The sequence below is a fragment of the Penicillium samsonianum genome (genome assembly GCF_028829775.1).
Source record: "Penicillium samsonianum strain IBT 33392 chromosome Unknown utg000007l_segment0_segment0, whole genome shotgun sequence".
Taxonomy (NCBI): Eukaryota; Fungi; Ascomycota; class Eurotiomycetes; order Eurotiales; family Aspergillaceae; genus Penicillium; species Penicillium samsonianum.
Genome location: NW_026643265.1, coordinates 1,968,955 through 1,991,638, shown reverse-complemented (window position 1 = coordinate 1,991,638; position 22,684 = coordinate 1,968,955). Strand labels below are relative to the sequence as shown.

General features: G+C 45.5%; 11 protein-coding genes across 11 annotated transcripts; 6 read left to right on the top strand and 5 right to left on the bottom strand.

Annotated features, from left to right (window-relative positions):
• Positions 1-2,858: 2,858 nt before the first annotated feature.
• On the bottom strand, positions 2,859-3,323 carry N7471_011599 (uncharacterized protein; the record flags this gene model as incomplete). The annotated part of the gene is made up of 1 exon (XM_057284318.1): positions 2,859-3,323. The coding sequence occupies one exon, from the start codon at positions 3,321-3,323 to the stop codon at positions 2,859-2,861; it is 465 nt and encodes a 154-aa protein (XP_057130584.1).
• A 1,546-nt stretch (positions 3,324-4,869) lies between these two features.
• N7471_011598 (uncharacterized protein) lies at positions 4,870-5,151 on the top strand (the record flags this gene model as incomplete). The annotated part of the gene is made up of 1 exon (XM_057284317.1): positions 4,870-5,151. One exon carries the CDS (start codon positions 4,870-4,872, stop codon positions 5,149-5,151), a length of 282 nt encoding a protein of 93 aa, XP_057130583.1.
• Positions 5,152-5,908: 757 nt separating this feature from the next.
• N7471_011597 (uncharacterized protein) lies at positions 5,909-6,112 on the bottom strand (the record flags this gene model as incomplete). The annotated part of the gene is made up of 1 exon (XM_057284316.1): positions 5,909-6,112. The coding sequence occupies one exon, from the start codon at positions 6,110-6,112 to the stop codon at positions 5,909-5,911; it is 204 nt and encodes a 67-aa protein (XP_057130582.1).
• A 69-nt stretch (positions 6,113-6,181) lies between these two features.
• On the bottom strand, positions 6,182-6,601 carry N7471_011596 (uncharacterized protein; the record flags this gene model as incomplete). The annotated part of the gene is made up of 1 exon (XM_057284315.1): positions 6,182-6,601. One exon carries the CDS (start codon positions 6,599-6,601, stop codon positions 6,182-6,184), a length of 420 nt encoding a protein of 139 aa, XP_057130581.1.
• A 50-nt stretch (positions 6,602-6,651) lies between these two features.
• Positions 6,652-7,540, bottom strand: N7471_011595 (uncharacterized protein; the record flags this gene model as incomplete). Its single annotated transcript, XM_057284314.1, has 3 exons — positions 6,652-6,881; positions 6,917-7,083; positions 7,392-7,540. The coding sequence occupies 3 exons, from the start codon at positions 7,538-7,540 to the stop codon at positions 6,652-6,654; spliced, it is 546 nt and encodes a 181-aa protein (XP_057130580.1).
• A 328-nt stretch (positions 7,541-7,868) lies between these two features.
• N7471_011594 (uncharacterized protein) lies at positions 7,869-9,091 on the bottom strand (the record flags this gene model as incomplete). The annotated part of the gene is made up of 4 exons (XM_057284313.1): positions 8,641-9,091; positions 8,454-8,582; positions 8,303-8,397; positions 7,869-8,229 (listed from the first exon to the last, which is right to left on the bottom strand). The coding sequence occupies exons 1-4, from the start codon at positions 8,872-8,874 to the stop codon at positions 7,869-7,871; spliced, it is 819 nt and encodes a 272-aa protein (XP_057130579.1). The 5' UTR covers positions 8,875-9,091.
• An 818-nt stretch (positions 9,092-9,909) lies between these two features.
• On the top strand, positions 9,910-10,860 carry N7471_011593 (SDR family NAD(P)-dependent oxidoreductase; the record flags this gene model as incomplete). Its single annotated transcript, XM_057284312.1, has 2 exons — positions 9,910-10,606; positions 10,661-10,860. The coding sequence occupies 2 exons, from the start codon at positions 9,910-9,912 to the stop codon at positions 10,858-10,860; spliced, it is 897 nt and encodes a 298-aa protein (XP_057130578.1).
• Positions 10,861-12,328: 1,468 nt separating this feature from the next.
• On the top strand, positions 12,329-13,637 carry N7471_011592 (bZIP transcription factor; the record flags this gene model as incomplete). The annotated part of the gene is made up of 2 exons (XM_057284311.1): positions 12,329-12,504; positions 12,589-13,637. The coding sequence occupies exons 1-2, from the start codon at positions 12,456-12,458 to the stop codon at positions 13,635-13,637; spliced, it is 1,098 nt and encodes a 365-aa protein (XP_057130577.1). The 5' UTR covers positions 12,329-12,455.
• Positions 13,638-14,257: 620 nt separating this feature from the next.
• Positions 14,258-15,397, top strand: N7471_011591 (uncharacterized protein; the record flags this gene model as incomplete). Its single annotated transcript, XM_057284310.1, has 3 exons — positions 14,258-14,760; positions 14,827-15,300; positions 15,361-15,397. The coding sequence occupies 3 exons, from the start codon at positions 14,258-14,260 to the stop codon at positions 15,395-15,397; spliced, it is 1,014 nt and encodes a 337-aa protein (XP_057130576.1).
• A 1,141-nt stretch (positions 15,398-16,538) lies between these two features.
• On the top strand, positions 16,539-17,664 carry N7471_011590 (uncharacterized protein; the record flags this gene model as incomplete). The annotated part of the gene is made up of 2 exons (XM_057284309.1): positions 16,539-16,551; positions 16,853-17,664. 2 exons carry the CDS (start codon positions 16,539-16,541, stop codon positions 17,662-17,664), a joined length of 825 nt encoding a protein of 274 aa, XP_057130575.1.
• An 804-nt stretch (positions 17,665-18,468) lies between these two features.
• On the top strand, positions 18,469-22,001 carry N7471_011589 (aromatic acid exporter family protein; the record flags this gene model as incomplete). Its single annotated transcript, XM_057284308.1, has 8 exons — positions 18,469-18,584; positions 18,740-18,772; positions 18,820-18,943; positions 19,003-19,199; positions 19,249-19,364; positions 19,416-20,326; positions 20,388-21,517; positions 21,572-22,001. The coding sequence occupies 8 exons, from the start codon at positions 18,469-18,471 to the stop codon at positions 21,999-22,001; spliced, it is 3,057 nt and encodes a 1,018-aa protein (XP_057130574.1).
• Positions 22,002-22,684: the final 683 nt, after the last annotated feature.

Sequence of the window (22,684 nt, the reverse complement as noted above, 5' to 3'; positions counted from 1 at the left end):
TAAGTTCCTGCTTATCCTAATATAGAATCTGCTTGTTTCGGGTACGGGCCGACAAACAAAGTGTGTGTGCTTAAAGAATAAACTGTTTTCGAATTCTACTGTAAATGGGTTGGGTTCAGGCGGACAGGCTGGTCACCACTTCGCGTAGCCCCCATGCAAGTATCACAGTTCCATCACGACCAGCCATATCAGATACTGCCCGCGTATGCCCAAGATAGGATCGTTCTCTCGCGTGTCTTTCGCGGTTCAACGGTTGCTACTGTATTCGAGGACTTCATAGCGCAGCTTCTTCATCACTGCGGAAAGTGGCCCGAACCTAGATCAGTTGTGGTTATGGACAATGCGTCGTTTTATCATTGGGAGCGGATTGCGTAGGTGTGTGCGGACGTAGGGGTGATTTTAGTTTATCTGCTGCCCTACTCGCTGGACTTCAATCCGATTAAAGAGATTTTTGCTAAGCTCAAAAGCTTCATCAAACGTAATTTGAGTTATTACGAAAAAGATCCTGATTAGGGATTCAATGTCTTCCTTGAATGGTGTATCACTGTGGTCGGTTCAAAAGAAAAGAGTACGAGAGGCCATTTTCGACACGTAGACTTGAAAATAGAGGTTTGGGATACTTGAAACCACTTCTGCTCCTATTCCAGCGGCGCCGAGAAGCCTCGAAGGGTGATATTGAAATATAAGTACAATGAGTATTCGACACCTCAAGGCCCACATCGCTTACTCCCTAAGGGAGTTTACCGATCCTATAACAAGATCCAGTTCATCAGACAGTCAGGCACTGAGTCCATCAAGGACAAGTCATCGTTTACACCTTATTCCATCCTACCCCACGATCTCCGAACTCTATAGGATAGTATGGCTAACAGCCAGGCGGCTATTCACCCCATTTCATATTAGTACTGTATGTAGCCTGTAACTTATTTAGTACGGACCACACTCACCTTTTGTTCCGTGAGAGCCGCGATTGCCACATTGTCGTTTTGAATAGACGGATCCTTCAAGTTCCCAGACTTTTGTATTGCGGCTCGATCTTCGTTCCTTTTGTTTTGAAGCCGGCTCATCTCAGCATTATATGTAGTACAATTCATTTCTTGTCGCACAATTATCCCATTCGGTAAGGTATCATGGTTTGGGAGAGCTCTAGTACCAGTGGCAGCAAGTATGGAAGTAAGGATAAATGGGAAGAGCTGCATCTTAACAGTCACGAAAGTGATAGTATTGATCGGTGGTGTAATAACAGAATGACCAATTTAAAAGCAGTAGAGGCAACAGTCTTGAAAAAAGAAAATGGGAATGTAGGTTTTATACTCCGTACTTTATCTTCCTTCTCTCCATGTTTTCCACTTACAGAATAACGCTTGAAAACAGGAGAATGATCGACAAGAACATACTTTTCAAACTTCTAGTAGATGATCTACTGTAGTGTTGTACGACGCGAGGGGTCTAGTGAGATTGATAGTTTACGGGACCTTTCCGGAAGAGTTCGGGATGTAGGTTGCTAGGTAGAAATCGTATAATGTTAAGTTCCTTTCCGATACAAAGGAAGCCGTTTGATGCAATTGCACTAGTCAAGCAGTGTGACGCAGTGACGAATATAAGGAGAACAACGAAGCTGCTTACAAACGCTCTTAATCCAAGGTTTCGGAATTCTGCAGCTAGCATGCCACTAGTTTTAGAGATCAGCAGATTGGGTGATACCATAAGCAAGGATCAGCGTCTTATACGAAGCCTGTCTTTGTCGCGTCCGCTTAGACAGCCTACACCATCTGAGTTGGGCTCCTTGCGTCAAGAACATGAATCTCATGTACATGCTTCGCAAATGTTCCCGCCCAAATTTCCAAATCTCACACACGACTCTCTGTAGCTCGTTTTTAGAACAGGTTTACATTTGCCAAATTAACTCTTTACTTGCACTGACCTTCCTACCTTCTCTACTTATCGTTTCAGGGCTGATGCGTGCGCGCGCCGCGCATTTTTCCAGTACTATATTAGGAATAGACTTAGAGGGGCAGATTAGCTGTAATAGGTATAATAGAAACTCTTTCTTCCTAGGGACCCCGGCCACTCCCTAGGAGCAGCCTAAGGCCACCAAGTAATACAAACCCTATAAACCCTTCGGGACGGCATAGCACTTAGCTCTTTACTCTATAGATAGTTTCTTCCTTTCTCTACGCAACTTTAGTTTTTCTAGAGCACCCTATTACTTCGTAGTAGCACTCTAGATTCTCTGTCAACAATAATCCGCCTTCAACCAAAGGTGATGTGCCGCTTCGTTCAACCTGGCTTCACCTTAAAAAGGGAAACAATACTGGCTATACAGAAACTCGGCATAATGGGGGCTCATTTTGTGGTAGAAGATGATCAGCAAAACAGACGGTTAGTGTCATGTGCAGCCGCGGGTGGTCAATAAGCATTACGAGGAGCGATCAATACCGGTGTTCCTATATGCACTCAAGACCAGAGACATATTTTGGATATTAAGGACAGGGTTAGTCAAAGCGGTATTTATGGGATCGAGTTTGTGGCACTAGACGAGTGGAACCCGTCAAAGTCGCGACTTCCTTTTGCTGTAGTTGGCTTTTGGTATGCGAAAAGCGAAAGTGACTTGGAATGATGGTATATTTCGCGATCGGCGCTAAAAACAATACTTGGGTCTGAAGGGGAAAGGCTCATTGCCGAATACGTATCTAATTATCCTGACGCGAGGTCATTGGGGGAGGCTTTAGACATTATCCACCCAGGCGTGAAGCAATTGGCTCTAGCTTCGAGTCAACCTCAACAATTGCTACCAGCCCCATCACATTTCACACAACCACAACAGATTGAGCAGCTGCAAAATGCCATGCAGCAACTCAAATTACAGCAACCTTAGATTCTGCCGCAACAGCTGGGAGTAGAACAGCAGGGGGTACAACAGCAGTTTCAACAACAGCTTCAACAACAACCCCAACATCAAACTCAACATCAAACCGAGTCGCTCTTATTGGGCCCTGGACTACGACAACAGCTTCAACAGCCTCAACAGCAGATGCAACAACAGCCTCAGTACCAAATTCAGCAACACGCCCAACCGCAACAGTCCGGACTACATCAGCAGCTTTAACAGCAGCCTCAAAGTCAGTCTCAAGTCGATTCGCTCTTACGGGATACTGGAATACAATAACAGCTTCAACAGCAGATGCAACAACAGTCTCATTCCCAGCGGCAGCAACAGAGCCAACCTGAGGTGCAGCAGCAACTCTTGCAAATGCAGCCGACCTCAATGGAGATCGAAGAAGAATACTGAACGTAGAAATTGGGTACCAGATGGCTGTCATTTTGCAGAAGTCGATACAATTTGTCTGTTTTAAGATTTGCAAGTTATTTTGTTAATTCCGCGTGCATATTTTGATACAAGGCCAATTCACTCAAACATTTGTCAGAGCGTTGGCACTATAACGGTCGGCTTATAAGCAGTGCATCGATCTAGTAATTCTAATGGCATATCTCTATCTAACTTTCCGAAAAGCTCTTTACTATGGCAATGCAAATAACGGAGAAAGTGTCAGAGATATAGTTCCAACGACGAAGGATCAGCAATTTGTTTAGTCTGTCTCTCGCCTGCCCGCCTCTATTCGCTATCATGCCTGCTATAATTGGCTTTACCCATTGCTTCAGACTACTGTGCTCCTGGCACTTTGCTGTTGAGATGAAGCCTAGCCTTGCTCCCATTGCTCACCTCGATTTATCGGGGCTTCTTAGTCCACTTCGCTGTGTGTACTCCGTACTCTCTGGTGACGGCGAATTACCCAATGCGGTTTAGTGTTCCTACTTAGGCTTAGCGCTTCATTCTGTTGCAGTCTAGGCTCCTCGAATCTGAGGTTTGTTGCACAAGAAATAAGCATTGATGATGAATTGTTCGAGTTTTGACGTAATTGTGATGATATCGAAGCCAATAATGTTCCGTGGAAATAGAGACCTATTTTCGCATAAAAGGACTATTGTTGTGATAGGGTGCCATTATGCACAGTTACATACACCCGTCAGTATATGCTGTTTGTAACCTTGGAAGACGGGGAGAAACGGCCCCACTCATTAGGCCCGTGCCGTGGCGTCTGCAAACTTAGGTTGATCCCGCTTGGTCCATGATCAATCCCCACATACGATAGTGAACACCCCAAATTGGCCCAGATTTGGAATCCGAGAACTTAAATCACGCAACAAGACTAGTCACAGACGTTGTAAGGCAAATCTTTCCAAATCGAGGCTTAGAGAATATCCTTTAGGGGGGAAAAGGTGTATCGTATTGGATTTTTTTCAGTCCTTGTATAAGCTTTATAATATGGCTGAGTGAAATGACACCTGACTATAATATTGAGGATAACGTTTGGTTAATATGGCTCGGTTGGTAAAATGCAGGGCTCTTGATCTACAGACAAGTCTAGGTTCGAAGATTGTGGTCTCCCTAAACTCATATGTGCAGATATTTCAGCCAGCCACACAGTGAAAGGACGGCACGAGCATAAGGAGAAAACCGCCACAAATGTATGATACGATGAAAAATGTGATAGAAAACTGTAGTGCGTCCACTGTTACATGGAACCGCGGATATACCTATATAGCGGATGTCATAGATGATATCATTACTATGTGAAATTCATACCGGTCTTACGAGCTTCGGGTATTTATACTTGGAGCAAGAGCCTTCATTCATCGTCCTAAACTATCTCTATCATTTCCGGATCAAGAGTTGCCTCAAAATCAACCTTCCCAGAAGTATACTCAGTTTGAAACCATCAAGGTAGGTGATCGTGCTAGAAAGAGTAACGAATCATAGCCTTGACTGACTAACTATCGGAACAGATGCACACTACCGATGGCACTATGTTCTCATCTGGTGATGGCAAATTTATCGCCACTTACAAGCTGAACGGTTTGGAATACGCTTACACCGGCCACTTTATTAGACCTGTGCCAGACTTCTTTGCTATCACCACGCTTGAATACCCTGATGCAGATGACCTGAGTGGAGATCAACCCTTTAATGGCACTGTTGGGCCTGGCGACCTGTCGCTTACGATTGGCGGTAACTCAAAGCTTAGAGGTCGCCTCTATAAGCCAAAGGAGAAACAATACGCCGCTTCTGGATCCGGTGCTTGGGACTAAAAAGGCCTCGGAGCAAAAGACTACTCTATAAGAGGCCTGTCAATGTTACATTGATCATTGTTGAAGGTTGATGTTACAAAGGTGGATTCTCAAGACATGGAAGGCGATATGTGCTTGTAACAGACTGAGCAGCCTATACCGGATATGTTTATAGCCCCTTTGCTCCAGGATCAATTATCAGAAAGAAAATTTGAACTGTGAAAGGTGTCAACAGCTCAATTGAGACTAAAATGTTTCAACAGTATTCATCAGCTGTTTGCTTCCGTATCGCTCGGCAGCCGGTGAATGTTGTGAGACTTCTTGTAAATTCAATGAAAGAGAAGAAGCTCCGAGACCTGCCATAAGACCGCTTAGTGGTCTTCTGTTCTTTAAGAACAGGGTGTTTTGACGCTGAGTATTGAAAGCGAACTCTGCAATAATAATGAGGGCCTGCAAAAAGGAAAATGAGTACGAGGAAAGCCTCTGTGATTCAGAATTGCCAAAATTTTACTCTTATAGTCTCTAATAATAAGTAATAGTGGTAAGTAATTGAAATAGAATACTGAATAGTAGCAGAAGGCCTTTATTAAATAGGCGATACGACCTGTTGTGGCATTGTGTGCGACCAGGTACGAGAACGTTCAAGGTTTATCAATTTCTAATATAGTAGAAAGGAAGGAGTCATTTCAATATCCCCCGGCAGTTCATACCTCCAGACTGAATAGCAAAGAAATCACTGCCACAAAAAGCACGACCCAGCCCACTACTTCCCTGCATTTTATGCCTCTAGTTTCCAGTCAAACTTGGCTGCAAGCATACCCAGATACCACACAGCCAGTGCAGCAGACATATTCCCAGTACCACCACTCATCCACGGAATAGGCTCGGATAATGCAAGTCGGCCACTGGTATCATCTCGCTTGATAGTAATGAACTCCTCATCGGTAAGGAGACAGCCATAACGTGTTCCATATTTGTCCATGTATAGCTGAATCTATGATAACTCAAGAAGGTAAAACCGTTTCTGCATCTCATCCGCCGATGGATTTCCCTATGCTGACTTCCACTTCCATGAGCATTTGAGGCCACCTAGTAATCTGTTGAGACCCTTCCCGTGTCCTATAATATCTGCATGCACAGGGATGGCCGTAAAGGCGATGTCTGCGCTGTATGTCTTGATTGGATCTGCGTGGTATCCCATTCCAAAGGAGATAGGAAGAAGGCCTCTTTCGGAAAGCTCTGGGGCGAGATGCTTGAAAGTTGCTCTGAAGGCATATCGGAGATACCACTCGAGAAGAGTAATCATGTTGAATTCAAGAGTGGCTTTATTTGAAACCCATCTTGGTGTTTCGAAGCCGATGGGATCCTCCTTATACTCGAACTGGGTATCTAGGACAGACCCATACTCCTGGATGATGTGCTCGTAGGAGAACTCTGGCCTGATACAAGCTCGGTGATTCCCTTTGGGCATTGTCGATTTGTGATGACTCCTGCGGCTGCGATTTTTGCCTTTTTCTTGGCCTATTTGGTCGCGGCAGTCTGGCTTTCAACCTCCTTCAAGGCATCAACAAGCTTGTCAACCTCCTCGTCGTGAATTTTGTCAGCCGCCTTCCAGTCCTTAAGGGCGTCAATTAAGTGTTTGGCTCCCTTTTGCTGAGAAATAATCTTCTTTACTCGCTCCACGAGACGGTTCACACTAGCTCTCTGCTTCTCATTCTCCTTGGTCAGACCCCAGATTGTGGTCTGCTTCTCTGCGATAGTCTATTGAAAGCTTCCATCTGCTCACTGTCCCATTTTTCTTGCTCCTTGAGAGACCTGTTGTGGCCAGTAAGATGAGAAACCTCGCCTTTCAATTTGTGCTTGTCGCCCACGTAGTTTGTGCAGCTTTGTTCCTGGATACGGAGATTGAGCCTCTCAATCTCTTGGTTGGAACGGCCAAGGGAGATCTCTTTACTAGCAGTTTTCTATGACATGCCAACATTAGCTTGGATAATCCGACGCTAGATGCTCAGACGGCTCTAACCTGTTAGGCCTGCAAGGCGGCCCAACCGAGTCGCTCGACAACGTCGGTCCAGGCGACCAACACCAACTGTTGGGGATCTGGAAGATCAGGACGATGGGATCGGCATGTGATAGAGAGATAAGTTAGATAGTTCGTTTTTCTCTCTTCTCTCCTCTCTCCTTCTTCCTTCTCTCCCCATCCGCAGATATCAATACAAAATTATTCCCACAATTTCGTACCTCATTCTCTCAAGACCAACCCTCTCAGCTCCTGAGGAAAAGGCAGTGCGCCGAGAGCCTCGGGGAACTGAGCCAGTCGGACATGCTTCACGCAGTCGAATTTGTACTCTACCCGGTCGGCATGTCTATCTTTGGCTTGGGGTGTCCGAAGTTTGACCTTTCCCCGCATTTCTGTCGCTCGAAAAGGTCTTCATGCAGATCTGAAGGCTTGTTTTCCACGAGGAAAATTGACAGGGCGCCGCCGTATCTTGCCACCACTGGGTTTCTCGCATTGTCCCTGTTCTATCCTGAATTGACTCTACGGCCAGATATTGTGCGGAACTATCCTAATTCAACTTTTCTGATGGAGCCAATCCCAGGAATGAAAAAGAAATTACAGACAAGTAAAAAGGGCCGTCGCTCATTTTTTATTTTTTTTTCACATGTCGAGCCTCACTGATCTCCCAAGCCCATACCCAAGATACATACCTCCCATTCATCAGACTCAATGTCACTAACTATACTACCATAGAAGCAGCAAGCATAACAAGCCCACCAAGCCCGTCCATTCCCTCGCACCACTCCTCCCATCTTGCGCTAGTCCTCGCTGGGCTCTTCGCGGTAATAGATGTATGAACCATCACAGCTCCACTGTAATGCTCACCAAGTTTGACTATCTCCCCGCTGCTAGCCAATCCAAATTCGATCTGAACTCCGCCTTCCCTTTGTCTTTCTGATTTCCACACAGCCTCATTACCTGCTTCCCAAAGCGGTTTCCTCGCCGGTAGGGGTGCGAGAACTAGATCCGTTGGTAAACTGCACATTACTGCCGGATCAAAGTAAAACAACATGTTGAAAACTTTGTAAATAACCGATAATCTAAATATTCATTAGCGACTTTGCGGTCAATTTAGTGCAAAATAGTAGAGCAAAATAGTAGGTGTAGACAAACCTTCGTCCTGATTCCTCAAAAAGCCAATCTTTCCAAGTTCCGTCGAGACTATACTTTCCCGCAATGTGACTTTCGGATAGCTTTTGAGCCATTGCCTATACTCTAGTATTAAAACCAAGTCAATAAAGTGTCACATTGTGTCTATACTCACTGTCACGGTCGCGATTAAAAGTGGATCAAACCCATTGTACTCTGTTTCTCCTTCGTCGAGCCGGATAATAATGTAAATAGCTAGGGCTTGCATAGCAGCAAGCAGCTCCCATTTTGACAATGTCAGACTCTAAAAAGGTTTGTCAGCTTTACCAGTACCTTTCCTCATAATCCACAACACCTCGCACCTCATCGCACATTCGCTCACACTCCATGCGTACATTTCTCCAGAACAGCTTTCGACTTCCTTTCATTTCGCCACCTATCATATGCACCAAATTGGTGCAGTTCATCAGTGGCTCCATGAGAAATTCGGCGGATACCAAAGACGGATGGATAAATGGTGGAAGAGACTTGTGGCGCAGCATACTCAGGACATAGGATTTTAGTGTATGTAGTACGAGCGTGGCAGTTCGCTCCATACCAACATTTGCTGTTGATCTTTTAGTAAGTGAGTGAGGGTTAGGCGTCGGCAATGCTGGTATTGACCAATTGATTTGAAATTCTTGGTCAATCAGAGGTGAGTGTCGAGAGACCAGAGAACCCCCTGTTGAGAAATATGGGTTGGTATCGTTTGTCTGAAGATCCAAAAACTCAATGAACTCGTTGTCTGGTAGCTCAATTTCAGGTGCATTCCAGTTCAAATATTCGCCTTCAAGATCTGCGACCTCATGGTCTACAACAACAAGCTCAGTATGGTGTATTGTATCTCTATTGAGATGTGTTTCTTGGTTATTCGGAACACTCAAAGAATTGCCATTTTGCACACCGCGTCTTTGAGATTTGGGTGACTTTGAGGTATACTGGCATTCAATGCCCTTCGCTATGCACCTGGAGCACTTGGGCCTCTTCTTATCACAGCGTGTTTTCGTTCTTGAGCAGAAATCACAGGATCTAGGTCGAATAGTATGACCCACTCCTCGAGACCGACAATAGTACCCATGTCTCTTCAGTGTAGACTCTAGAATGCACTTAATTTAGTAAGCTGTACACTAGAACCTAGTCAAAGTGAAACTTGCCCTTATCAAACGGTTTGTTACACTCGGTACACCGAAAAACGGGTTGGGAATGTTCGGGCATTTCAATTTTGACTGTCGCGTGTATATCTTGAAAATCATGGATGAATTCTTGTATGAGAGATGGTTCATTGGGGCTGTCTGGGGAGGCGATTGATGGGTATTTGTCAGCTCGGAGGGATACAAAGTGTAAATGCCGAGATGTCGAGAGAGCCCGAACCTATCTCTGAGCATAATAGTTAACAATGGCCATTCTATCTATTCGAAATTTAAGTAAATTTTGTAATCCCGATTACACCGACAATGGCAAATTGCACGAGTCCGTGGCCGAAATGAACCAACATACTCAAAACATATAAGAATGGACGCGGTTATTCGCAAAATATGCTCTCCATCAACAAGCGAAACCAACATTTCCATCCCTAAATAAATTGCAGAGCTATGGCAGCACCGTTCCCATCTCCAACCACAAAATGGCACACGAAAGCCTACCAGTCCATATCCCCCAACCGGCCGGCGGTTTCCGCCAAGGGTAAGACCTTGGTAGTGACCGGAGGGGGTACGGGCATCGGTTCAGAGACTGCTCGCCACTTTGCTGAAGCAGGCATTTCCCGGATCGCCCTCCTTGGTCGCAGAGAGCAACCCCTTCTCGACACAAAGGCCTCGATTGAAAGCATCTTTCCTGACGTCGATGTATTTGTGGCCCCTACAGATGTTACAGATAAAGACAAAGTGGACGCTGCTTTTGCCAAATTTGCTGGTAACGGATTAATCGACATCTTGGTCAGCGGTGCAGCTGTTATTGGACCGCAGGATGCTGTCGCAAATGTTGACGGTGACAAGTTCCTTCAAGCTATTCAGACAAACCTGAAAGGTTCACTGGTAGTTTCTCAGGCTTTTCTTCGCCATGCATCACCAGATGCTGTTGCTATTGACATCAATTCGTCTGTTGCACATGTGAATTTCGCCCCTGGGTTCGCTGCTTACAGCGTCGCCAAGTTGGCGGTATTCCGACTTTGGGATTCCCTGGCCTTTGCAAACCCGAATTTAAGGGTGTTCCATATCCAGCCTGGTATCGTGGATACCGCGATGAACAGAGAGGCTGGAGGTGTTGAAGCCACAGGTATTGAGGATCATGGTGAGTGAATGTTGGATTTTTGATTAGGGTGATGCGAAGCTGAATTTGGTCTAGTTTCTCTGCCAGCGAGCTTTTGTGTTTGGCTTGCGAGTCCCGAAGCTCGTTTCTTGAAGGGCAAGTTTTTGTGGGCAAACTGGGATGTTGATGAGCTCAAGGCTAAGGCCAGGGAGATTGAAGAGAGCAATCAGCTTAGTATGGGGCTTGGTGGGTGGCCTTTCCAGGATGCCAATTGGGCGTCAATGTGGAAGGCTTAGCCTTCCCTATGATCTTGCTTTGATGCTGTATTCTGATCTTTTCGTTTTGATCTTGAATCTACCGACAGAATCATCATTTCTATAGGCAACTCTATGGAATCAGATAATTCTCTGTATCTCACTCCCCTTGCATAAATTCCCTAGTCCAAATTCATAAGGAATTGCGATCGATGGGCGCGAAATCTGCATTGTATAGGTGATCTGGGGCCCGACCCTTCTAAATGTAGACGTAGGTACAATGGGTGGAATTTCTGGGTTGCGATTCTCTCATATGTTTCCACTCAATCACCGCCTTGCAGAGCAGGACTCACGTCCTGCGAGCCGTATTTTGAAATTGCACCAGAAGAATAAGTGCTGTTTGGTACAATGGTAGGAGGGGGCTCGTAAAAGAAACTCCACATCTCCTCTACCGATCCGCTCATTCCTGCGTAGAAATGAGTGTCCATGAAAAAGGCCATGTCCATTGTCATCCAGCCAATATCAGTTGAGTAAAAGTGAACATTATTCCCGTACGGAGTATGCGAGTTACGTGTCCTAGCACCTCATGTGTTATCGGTACGGGATAATATCTACACTGATAAGTTCCCTTTCGGGAACTATAAAGATACATGACCATAGAGACTCTTAGTCGACCCTAGGGGTCGACTGGGGGTCGACGGGACTGTCGGCTTAAGATCGACTCTAGGAGTCGAAGGGAGGTCGACACGTACGAAGAATATATAAGGACGCTCCCTTATATACTTAGTTTAGCTCTTCGTCCTCAATCCATACATTGTTACTTGTGTATACCTTTGGAACTTCAGTGACTTCTTACTTGATTATAACTTGATAACGCCTACGAGCAGGGCCCATACTCCGGTATAGACCTAAGTCGGCGCTCTACCTGGCACCGTTCCTCGATACCTCGAAAGGATCCATTCTGCAGTAAGGCCTGTTAGGCAACAGTACAGTTGAGAGAACAGATCGTTGACGTTGGAGAATTGAGAAGCTTAAGGCAAGTATAACCTACCTCTAATCTAACTGTGACCAGTTGGCAGTGCGTAAAATGACGTTAGTTATTAGTTAAGGGCTCTGTAATAATAATTCAGGTATTTTTATTTTTGTGCCAAACCAAATTTAGGCATTTAACCCTGGGCGTTATACCCCTGCGTACAAAACACTCACTAGCATGTCGGTAACATATATACCGAGCGCCTTAATCGAAGCTCGTCCCCGCTTACTTACCGAACGAACGAGGCCTGGAGCGTCGTAAATGTCTTTCATAATTAACAACCAGATTATTTGAATATGCATGCTATAAAATTTAAGTTTAGTATAACTATCTACATATTTAATTAACCAGTTAGCCACATAGGCGAGTAAAGTTAGTATAGATGAGTAATAAGCATAAAACTCGCCTCAATGCAACGGAACAAATTCGACCGAACTTCCCCGCAACGCTTCGGAACTCTTCCTCCTCCTTCATATGGTCAAACTTGTCTTCGGGACAGAAAAACTTGGCAAAAGAGACCCGCGCCACCGGTTGAAAGGCGGAACCACAATAATACCGACCGATACCCATTCCGAAGACCACAGGCTCACATCGCCACTGCCCAATGTCTGAACGCAGGCGCGAGCAAAACAGAATAGCGCAGAAGACCTACCGTTAGTTCTCCTTGAATACAAAATCCGGCCAATTCTTGTCTATGATTTATTTTCTAGTGACTTGTCTGACTGATTAATCATCAGGGGACAAGAAAAAGAGTTACCTTAAGCAGCTTGAAACTATCGCTAAGGGACAGAAAAACGCTGCCACACCGCCGTCTCAGCATAATGACGACTTTCCACGGCATCAATGTCAAGGAAATTATCAGAGGGTCAATGAGGAACCGACATCTAATAATGATATGAGCGCACAACGTAGTCCTCTCGAACTGCCTTCTCACTCCCATCACCTTATCAACCCTGGAGCTGCAAACGAGCTGGACCTACCTGGCAGCATACCAGGCGTTCCCAGATTTGATTCAATACCAGGTGAATCAATTGATGAACTTCAAAGTGATCTGAACTTCTTGGATCAAATTTCGACAATTCCGCCCCTAGTCGATCCCACTCTTGCACTGTCCTCGGACAACATTTTCCCACAACGCTTGAGTAACACAGGCCAACATTTCAGCGGGATGGTGGAGGCCGATTTTCTAACCAGTCATGAGGAGAATCAGCAGGCGCGGGCACAAATTGTCGACCAAGCTACATCAAGCTCCAGCAGATTGAGCAATGTGCTAGGATCTGAGAATGGTGTGAGCGAAAAGTACTCCCTTGAAGACATTCTGGTCGCGGGAATATGCACCCTTTCGAAAGGAGAAAATCGACCAAAGAATGACTTATCAGCAAATATCACACCAACGACAGACACGGAAAATGACACTCGAAGAATCCTACCCCTAACGACTCATCCAGAGCCCTGCAAGGTCCCGGATATACATCTGAACACAATTCAACTCACCACAATATCATTTGTCACAGCATGCATTGCTAATGCGGCAATGCTCGGGCTGTCACCAGAAGTTTTGTGGGACACAACAACGCAGTCCCCTTTTTACCAGGCGTGGATGGCCAACGAGCCACCCGGAACAGCGAACGCAGAGCAGTTCGCCCATGTCAAGCCCCCTGCTTCGACCTTCTCCCACGCAACTGACCCACCCTCATCATCCTTACCTCGACATTCTCCCATTTCCTGCTTTCCGAAATCGTATCATTCAGCTCATTCAGATTCAACCCCCGGCCTTCGACCCTGACGAGCTTTGTCGAGATTTGAGAAATGATGGAATCATTTGTTGGGGTTCAACTAGGAGGGACAAAAGTGATCAATGAGCTCCGGAGCCCCTTGGGACATCCGGAGCTGGGAGGTAAAATCATGGTTTCTGAAAAAGTGGTGGATATTGTTCGATGGACCAGATGGCGAAATGTATCAACATAGTCGATGGTGGTGTGAGTTGAGGGGTGAAAAGTCCTCATACCCTTGGTAGGAGATATATGTAAAATAGTCGACCATATATATATACATGTATGCAACATCCAATTCAAAATTACAGTTGTGATGTCTCTACTATTAATATTATTATTGGGTTGCTAATTGGAGTCTCCCTTTTGGGTTTCTCCGTGGACATTTTATTAAAACAACCTTGGAAGCAACAGAAGCTGAGGTAAGTCGCTAACCCAAAGTTTGTGGTCGCTTATGTTCTTGCGTAAGCCAAAACCCTAGTTGATTCGTCCTGGCCAAAACGTTATTCAAATGAGTGGGCCTGCTGATGCGATGATGAGTGACGTCCATCCCAGACTTAAAAGCCAAAGATGTAACTCTGAAAGAGTTGATACTTAGGATCTTCCATTGTCTACGTATCGACACAAAGACATTATGGTTCCCAAACTCCCCACTCGTCAACTTGGCAAAGATGGCCCCCAGGTGACAACCCTGGGGTTTGGCACTATGGGACTTTCGGCGTACTATGCACCCGCTGCACCTGATGAGGAACGTCTCCAATTCCTAGATTATGTCTACAACAGTGGCATAGTCAACTGGGATACATCAGATGTGTACGGAGACAGCGAACTACTCCTTGGAAAATGGTTCGCCAGAACCGGGAAGCGGGATGAAATCTTCCTTGCTACGAAGGGCGGTGCTGGTGTTGACGACCAAGGCAACGCTCTCGTCAGGAGTGACCCTGAGTATATCAAAGGGGCTTGTGATCGGAGTCTGAAGACACTCGGACTGGACTCTATTGATCTGTATTATATTCACCGTTTGGATAAGGTCACTCCGATTGAGAAGACGGTCGCTGCTATGGTAGAACTGAAGAACGATGGGAAAATCAAGTATCTTGGACTGTCTGAGTGTTCTGCAAACACGTTGCGTCGAGCGTGAGTCAAGCTGTACGCCGATAATCGTGAATTCAACATTAACGCTGACAATGTATCGGGCTACAGGTGCAAGATCCACCACATCGCTGCTGTCCAGATCGAATATAACCCGTTCAGCCTCGATATTGAACAAAACGGCCTGCTGGACGCATGTCGTGAACTCAGCGTGGCAGTAGTTTGTTATGCGCCTCTTGGACGGGGTTTCCTGACAGGACAACTCAAATCGCCAGATGATTTCCCCGAGGGCGACATACGCCGTTTCCTACCCAGATTTTCGCCCGAGAATTTCACAAAGAACCTAAAGATTGTTGATGCCGTGGAGCAGATTGCTAAATCCAAGGGTGTTAGTACTAGTGCATTGGCCCTTGCGTGGCTTTTGGCTCAGGGTGATGATATTATCCCAATCCCTGGCACGACGAAGACCAAAAACCTCGATGCCAATATCCAGTCCTTGTCTGTTACTCTTACACCGGAAGAAAACAAACAAATTCGAGCTGTCGTCGAGGCTGCAGGTGTTTCTGGTGGAAGATACCACGCTGCGTGAGTGCTCTGTTTTCGAAATCACTCTTCCTTTTAGTACTAACAATATCTACTGAATAGGTGGGATGACTCATTCGCTGATACACCTGAGCTGTAAAATAGCAATAACGAGGGATCAGATCGTCTTTTTGAGGGGAACCGATCGGTTGAATATTTTATCCTGTTCAGAGTGACGCCAATGCGCCGATGATCGGTCTGTTCGTCTGTAAGAAATAACTTTCAGCCTGGCCAGTCCAAATGGCTCACTCCTTAACTGTATCTAATTTGAATGAAGAACCATGTACCTTCTGACTACCTGTGTGTTTGAATTCAATCGCTTGCTTAGATAGCCACTTAGAACTCGACTTCTTACAATCGTACTTTGCAACATTTTAGACAGGGTTTGGGACCAAATTACATTTACTCTTCTGAACCACTTTGTACACAATATTTATACTAAAAAATAAATCCCATAGTGTTTGAGATGTTGATGATAAAGAGGAGAAGGCATGAAGTGTGATTCTCTTATTGAGTGTTGGTTTGTGTGAGAACTAGGCTGAGAATATTTGTTACTATGTTCATTGGTTGTAGGACTAAACACAATATTTATGGTCGTAATGCTGTCTGAGCAGACAGTGAACTTGCTACTGGGCAGCACAACCGGTTCTAGAATATCTGGCAAAGGACCGAATTTCGGATAGCCCCAAAATAACCTTGAGTTTTGACCCACGCAACCATGAAAAAGTGCCATGTACACCATTTATGTCAGCATTGTTTCCTAATCACCAGATATATTCCTCTATATCCCTTTATATTACCTTGGAAGTATGAGAATTGGTGATTGTAAGCAATACTGACATCCATGGATAAGGTGCAAAATGCATTGATGGAGCCTTTCCAGGTTGGATTAAACCTTCTAAAGATAACGTCAGCATACACGGCCACGGCAGCATGAAAATATCAGGGGTACTCCGCCTTCCTTCGTTGCCTCGATCTTATGATATATTTTCTCACTCTTTATGTACTTTGTAGTTCTATAGAGAATTTATACATTTTATATGAGATTTATGAGACTTCATTTCTTCTGACCTTACAAATGTAGGTTAAGGCGGCCTTGCCAAAAATATCGGTTTCTCCTGATGGCATTATAGTTTAGGCTGACGAGAGCATGGTGATGATTCCACGGTTATAAAGTAAACTAGCTACATTAGGTATGTAGGTGGGTACTGATAACCGCGCCGGCTTACATGAATACCCACATGCTCACGAGTAGTTAGTTATATCCAAATCATTCATAAACTGTACGACGGCGACAGCATTTGAGTTTTAATAAGTACCAGCTCGTCTGAATCAGCTGTCATTTTACTGCATATCTAACACGTGCTAACTTGCTTAAAAAAGGTATATCCTATTGTGAATGTTGGAGTTCTAGTCGCTAACAAAGATTCAGCATCTAGCCCATCACTAGGGCCAGTTGATTTGTGAAGCATGGTTGTCGTTGCAGTCGCTGGAGGGGGAGGGGGATAGGATTAGACATTGTCCAGGCGATCCTCAACACAAAAAACACACGAAGTGATTGTTCTCTCGAGGTCAAACCAGCCTCACCTCACTTCCCAAGGCATCGATAGCCGCATAGTCGATTACGGATCAATCGAACAGCTCACGGAGTCGCTGGGAGGTGTGCATACAGTGATAAGCTGTATTTCTCCACACGGAAGCGACTCAACTGCGGCTGAGCTGGCCCTCTTGGAGGCATCGAAAAAAGCCGGCGCTGCTCGCTTTGTGCCATCGGAATGGAACAGTGGCTGCAATGACATTGTCCACCTCTATTCAGGAAAGATCACTGTTTGGAAAGCTGTCCAGTCCTCGGGGCTGGAATATACTCGGTTTATGAATGGTCTTTGGATGAACGTGTGGGGCCCTGGCTGCGTGAGAGATGAAGAAGAAGCTCTTGGGGCTTATAAAGGTCGCCCACCATTTGCCATTGACTTGAAAGCGGGTACGGCCATAATTCCAGGGGATGCGTCTCAGCAGGTGGTAGTTACGAAAACGCAGGATGTCGGTCGATTTGTGGCTGCTGCCCTTGATTTGGCTAAGTGGGATCCTGAAAGCAGAATTGTTGGCGACAAGTTGAGTTTAACTGAGGTTACTCTGCTGGCGAAAACGATTTGTGGAAAAGATCTTCAAATTACGAATTTGCCGGTTGAGAATCTTGAAGAACTTCTTCAAGGCAACCTGGAGGATGGTGAAAGATTTTATTACCAGCTGCTTTTGGCGATCGCCCTCGGCCGGATGGATTTTGAACCCACTTTGAATAGCCTCTGTCCTGGTATTAAGCCTGTATCAACGGCAGAGTATCTTAGAAGGCATTGGACTAGTGAGTAGAAGTCTCTATGAAGAAAGCAATGCCTGTTTATTCACTGTTTATCTTATACTAGTTGATTGTTCAATTTAGAAAGCGAGAGTAACAACAATATCATCACGTAAAAATGTAATGTGAAATCCATTTCCTGGCATTGGTTTCTAAATCTCCTTCGAACTGTCATTTTATTGTAAAACTGATTTCCATGAATAGTATGTTATTGAGATACTTTGCCTATATCGGAAATAGTCCTTGAAAGTTCAAAACTTGAGTTGCCTCATCTATGTGTTCGGAATAAGGCGATTGTGGGGAATCTAGGTTGAGGGGCGGATGGCCAGTCAACCATGGATCTTCCGCCGCGCAGCCCCCTTGACTTTCGTCTCGGCGAACGATTTGGTTCATAAGATTTTATAAACCTCAAATATAAGATTCATGATGAGGTCATATCTTCACATTTAATTATTAACTATCCTGTCTATCCGGCTGCTGTTTAACCCATTCTTGCCTAACTTCCGCATTCATTGGAGCTCTTTCGACATACTTGACACTTACATGTTCGAGGTTGCTTTAACTTGCATCTCTATTTGCAGGTGTTTAGTGACCAGCTTTAACCTTTGGTGGACATACAGAGATTACTGGGGTAAATTTCCAACATTGTCGGGTGGATCAAATCTATGTATGCCACCTCCCGAGTGCTAGGTTAACACAGAGAGAGTATCATGAAGGAGGGATTTCGTTGCATTCTTCGGGGAGATTAGCTTCCTGTAAGCTGACTAAATACGGCATCAGGTCCTAGTGCTCCCAATTGTTTATTCCGACTTTGAAAGATGGCCCGGGAGTCAATTCAAAATCACGCGACTGCTCAGCAAAAGGGGTCGTCGAGATGGAAGAAGATAGCAGCTAAATATGGAATTGACGCTCCGCTTGTGCTATTGATGATTAAGTATGTTATCCCATATTGTTTTGGCCTGTTACCCGTTCTCTTCAACTGGGCCGAAAGGTATCACCAACCACAACTGCTCAAGACTCAGCAGGTGCTGAATTACCGGAATTCCATGAGTCCTATTGCAAAAGAAAATGCTAACAGCTCAATCAAAGGGGAACCGTTGCGCCTACCGTTGGCATTGCTATGTATGTTTTCTTCCTATATACTTGAGATAAAAACTGATGCGCTAAAGATATCAGATCGACTCCGTTGCGAGACATTTCTCGACAATTGGCTATCTCATCCCAATAATGTCCATCCTAACCATTCCGGTGCTGCCTCGGGCGCGATTTTGCCAGAACCTTGTTGTGACCTGTGTAGGGCCTCATTATACATCTATGGAAATATGATGAACTAATCGGCAGTGCTTTCCTAGCTTTTGACTTGTTTCGCAGCTGCAATTTCGCTACTTGCGATGTGGTGTGCAGTTAAGGCTCGAGAGAACACGACCCATCTCTCCGGAGAAACGAATTCTAATGGTCCGGTTGCTGGTGCTACTATTAGTCCGTACAATGCAGCAGCCAGCGCTAATATGGGTGTTTGGCTTTTTTTCGACGTATGGCTAGCTAACACGTCAGTTATCGTAACTCAACATCCGTCCCTCTATTAACGACTGGAACAGGTTCCGTGCCTATCGACCTCAATATTTCCTGCCTTCCATCGTTTTCTCAATTTTCATCAATGTGACGGCAACCTACGGAACGCAATTTGCAACTATGAAGGAAGCTGAATCGCTAGGTTGTGTCCCCTTCCTAATGCAGAAAAGGGATTCATACTAATACCGTTCAGTCACTCATTTACTGGAGAGTTTTTTCGTCGGGTTTGGAATCTCCGCTGCCACAAATCTCCTCATTGTTCCATTCACCTCTCGAGATATTGTCATCATGCTAATGACCCGAGAGCTCCACGGGCTCAAGGCCGCTTTGGAAGCGCTGAGTCAATATGTGGCGTCACTTCCCATGCGTGATTGGTACGGTACTGCGTATGCTCCGAACGATCATGATAGCGGAAGAGACGACTACTACAATTCTCTCGCGAAGACCAGCCCTTGGCCTGAGGCCGACGCTTTGAAGAAGATCCTAACCGGTATTACCACACTTCAAGCAAAGTCACAATCGGAACTTCGCTATGCAAAGGTTGAGGCGACATGGGACAAATTAGACGCAAAGGATTTGGAGACCATAAGCCACCTGGAAAGGAAGATTTTGTTCCCCATTTTAGGCATGGAGTGCCTCAGTCATGCCACGCATCGCATCGAGAAACGCGGTGGTTGGGAGGCTGTGAGCGGCGTAAAGGCTGATCATTCTCTGACCGAAGCTGAATATGTCCACCTCCGGGACAGAGAGAGAGAGCAGTGGCAGTGGATATGTGGGCAGTTGTGCGATCGTGCCCAACAGCTTCAGAAAGGAATGATAATAGGCCTTGACGAGTCATTGTATGCTCTGCGACTCGGGAAACGGCCCGCATCTTCTGTCAGAACTGACCTCGAAGCGAATGGCCACAATTCTTTACCTGAGAATAGAGACTGGGCCGCGCACTGTGAAGGGATGATACAGCAATTTCTTAAAGAAAGACAAGGCCCCCTTGAAGACTGGTGTGCTTCCAAGGGTATGGATGATTCTTCTCAGCAGAACTACGCGACGCAACAGGACTATCCTTTACACCAACGGCATTTGTCTCAGGTGCACCTGGTACTCGATGTGAGCTTTTTCATTTTGATTTTCACCATGGTAAAAATAGAAGATGCTGATCCTTTCCAAGCTAGAATATTTTTGCATTATGACTGCGCAAGCGATTTTAGATCTGGCTAAGTATGCTGAATCCAAAGTGAATGATGGAACGATGGCGAGAAGCAGGCTTATCTTCCCAACTTGGAAACAACTTAAGAAGTGGGCCAGAGACACAGTATCTCGAGAGGACAGCAATTTGGATTACCAGGAATACAGTACCCGATCTGGTACTGTCATAGTCCGCCTTAGCGACATTGAGCAGTCCAAAAAGGATCCTGAACACCTTCCCTCGGTGTCCGCATGGGAAAAAATATCGGATAAAATCCGCCTCTTTTCTCACATCTTCGGCTCTTCAGAGTCAGCATTTGGCTTCCGAGTGGCAACAGCCACCATGGTGATTTCAATCGTTTGTTTCTTGAGGGATTCTCAGCAGTTCTTCATTGAACAGCGCTTGATCTGGGGTTCGATCATGGTCGCCATCAGCATGACGAGAACCGCTGGGTCGGGTATTTATGGGCAATTATTACGAGTTGGTGGAACAGCACTTGCGATGATTGCATCGTACATTATTTGGTATATTGTCGATCAGCAAACCGCGGGCATTATCGTATTTCTCGGCATCGTAATGTTCTTCTACCATTACCCGTTGATCAAGCACCCTGACACCATCGTCGTTCCAATGATAGGAATGGTCACGGTTATCTTGATAGTGGGATATGAACTCCAGGTTAAGAAAATCGGTATTCCCATCTCGATTTCCAATGGCCAGGTCTACCATCCCCTGTACAAGCTTGCTCCGTACAGGTTAGCTACAGTCCTTGGTGGCGTGGCTGTCGCATTCATCTTCACGCACTTTCCGGCAATTATTACAGTCCGACGACAACTTCGAGAGGATCTAGGCGCTTCTCTTTATCTGCTGGGCAACTACTATTGCTCTGTGCATCAAACAGTATCACTCAAGATAAGAGGAGCAGAAGGAGATCCGGGGGACGAGAGAAGCCCGGGAAGGAGACTTCAGAAAGCTCGAAGTCGACTCTTCGCCAAAGAGATTATTCTCCTCGAAGGCATGAAGAAGCACAAGAAATTCGCGGTATGGGAATTCGGGTTGGGTGGGAAGTTCCCAGAAGCATCATACAACAGGCTTATTAATCATACTCAGCAGTCAGTGTCACCCCATATGCATGGTCAACTCATTCTCAAACTGACTACTTCCAGTATCTTTCATTTCACAACCATGATAGGTCACGTCGCCGAGTCATTCCAAAATTTCCCGACTTCCACTGGAGTTCAAAAGACCTCAGATTCATGGTTGAAAGACTTCAAGAATCTTGTGATCTCCCTAGAGCTAAGTTCCCGAGATGTTTCTGCCACTCTCTCTTTGATCGCTACTGCTATATCAACGGGCCGGCCGTTACCTTCGTTTCTTAAAGCTCCAGAGCCAGTCAGCCTGGATCAACTGCTTAAGAAGGCTGACCGTGACATCCTCAGTGTGCTGCACGTGTGTGAGCCGGGCTACGCGGCCTTTGCCGTCATACAAGTAGCAAGTGCACTATTGGCGGATGATTTAAAAGGTTTGTTGCATGAGACGAAGAAGTTGGTTGGAGAGGAGAACTTCGGCATTGATGTTTTCTCTTTGCATGATTAGAGCTAGCCTTATAAGCAATTGCTATATGGAGGCGACGGCCACGTGGTTTCTCTAACTATAAAAGAAATTCCGAGTGTCCCTCACAAGTCCCCAGCCCATTCTGTTGTATCCGTTAGTTTGCACGCGAGCTCGCTAGATCTAATGCTCAGTTCTATTCTCTCGACTTGACGGTTTCAGCGTTCGGTTTCGGGTTAAAGGCGAGAAAATACAGTTCTCTCCCCGTGTAAGCAGCTCATGCAGCTCACACCTTCCTTTCTACATCGGACCTAACACAATGGGCGATTATCAGCACACGATATGAGTTCAACAATCAGTGAATCAAACGAAGGACGAAAACCTTCTCCCGCCTTTGCTTTCCTGCATGTCTCACAGGAAGCCCGAGGTCCATTAGCCGCAAGGAATGGCTGCATTTTGAGCAACGAATTAACCACCTTTGCTGATCAAAAGTGGGAATACCACACTAAAAAAGCTTGAAGAGGAGAGGTTGTAAGATTCGCCTCAAAAAGGGGGTTGAAGCTAGATTGTGCCATATCATCGCCACCACATGCAGATGATATATCTTATCAATGAAGAGTATTAAAGGTCCCATGTGGATGAACTACTTTAGAGTAATTGCGACTGTGGTTGTTGCCAAGCCACGAGCCTATGGCTGAGATCCATTGTCAGTAGAATTGTCTAGACTT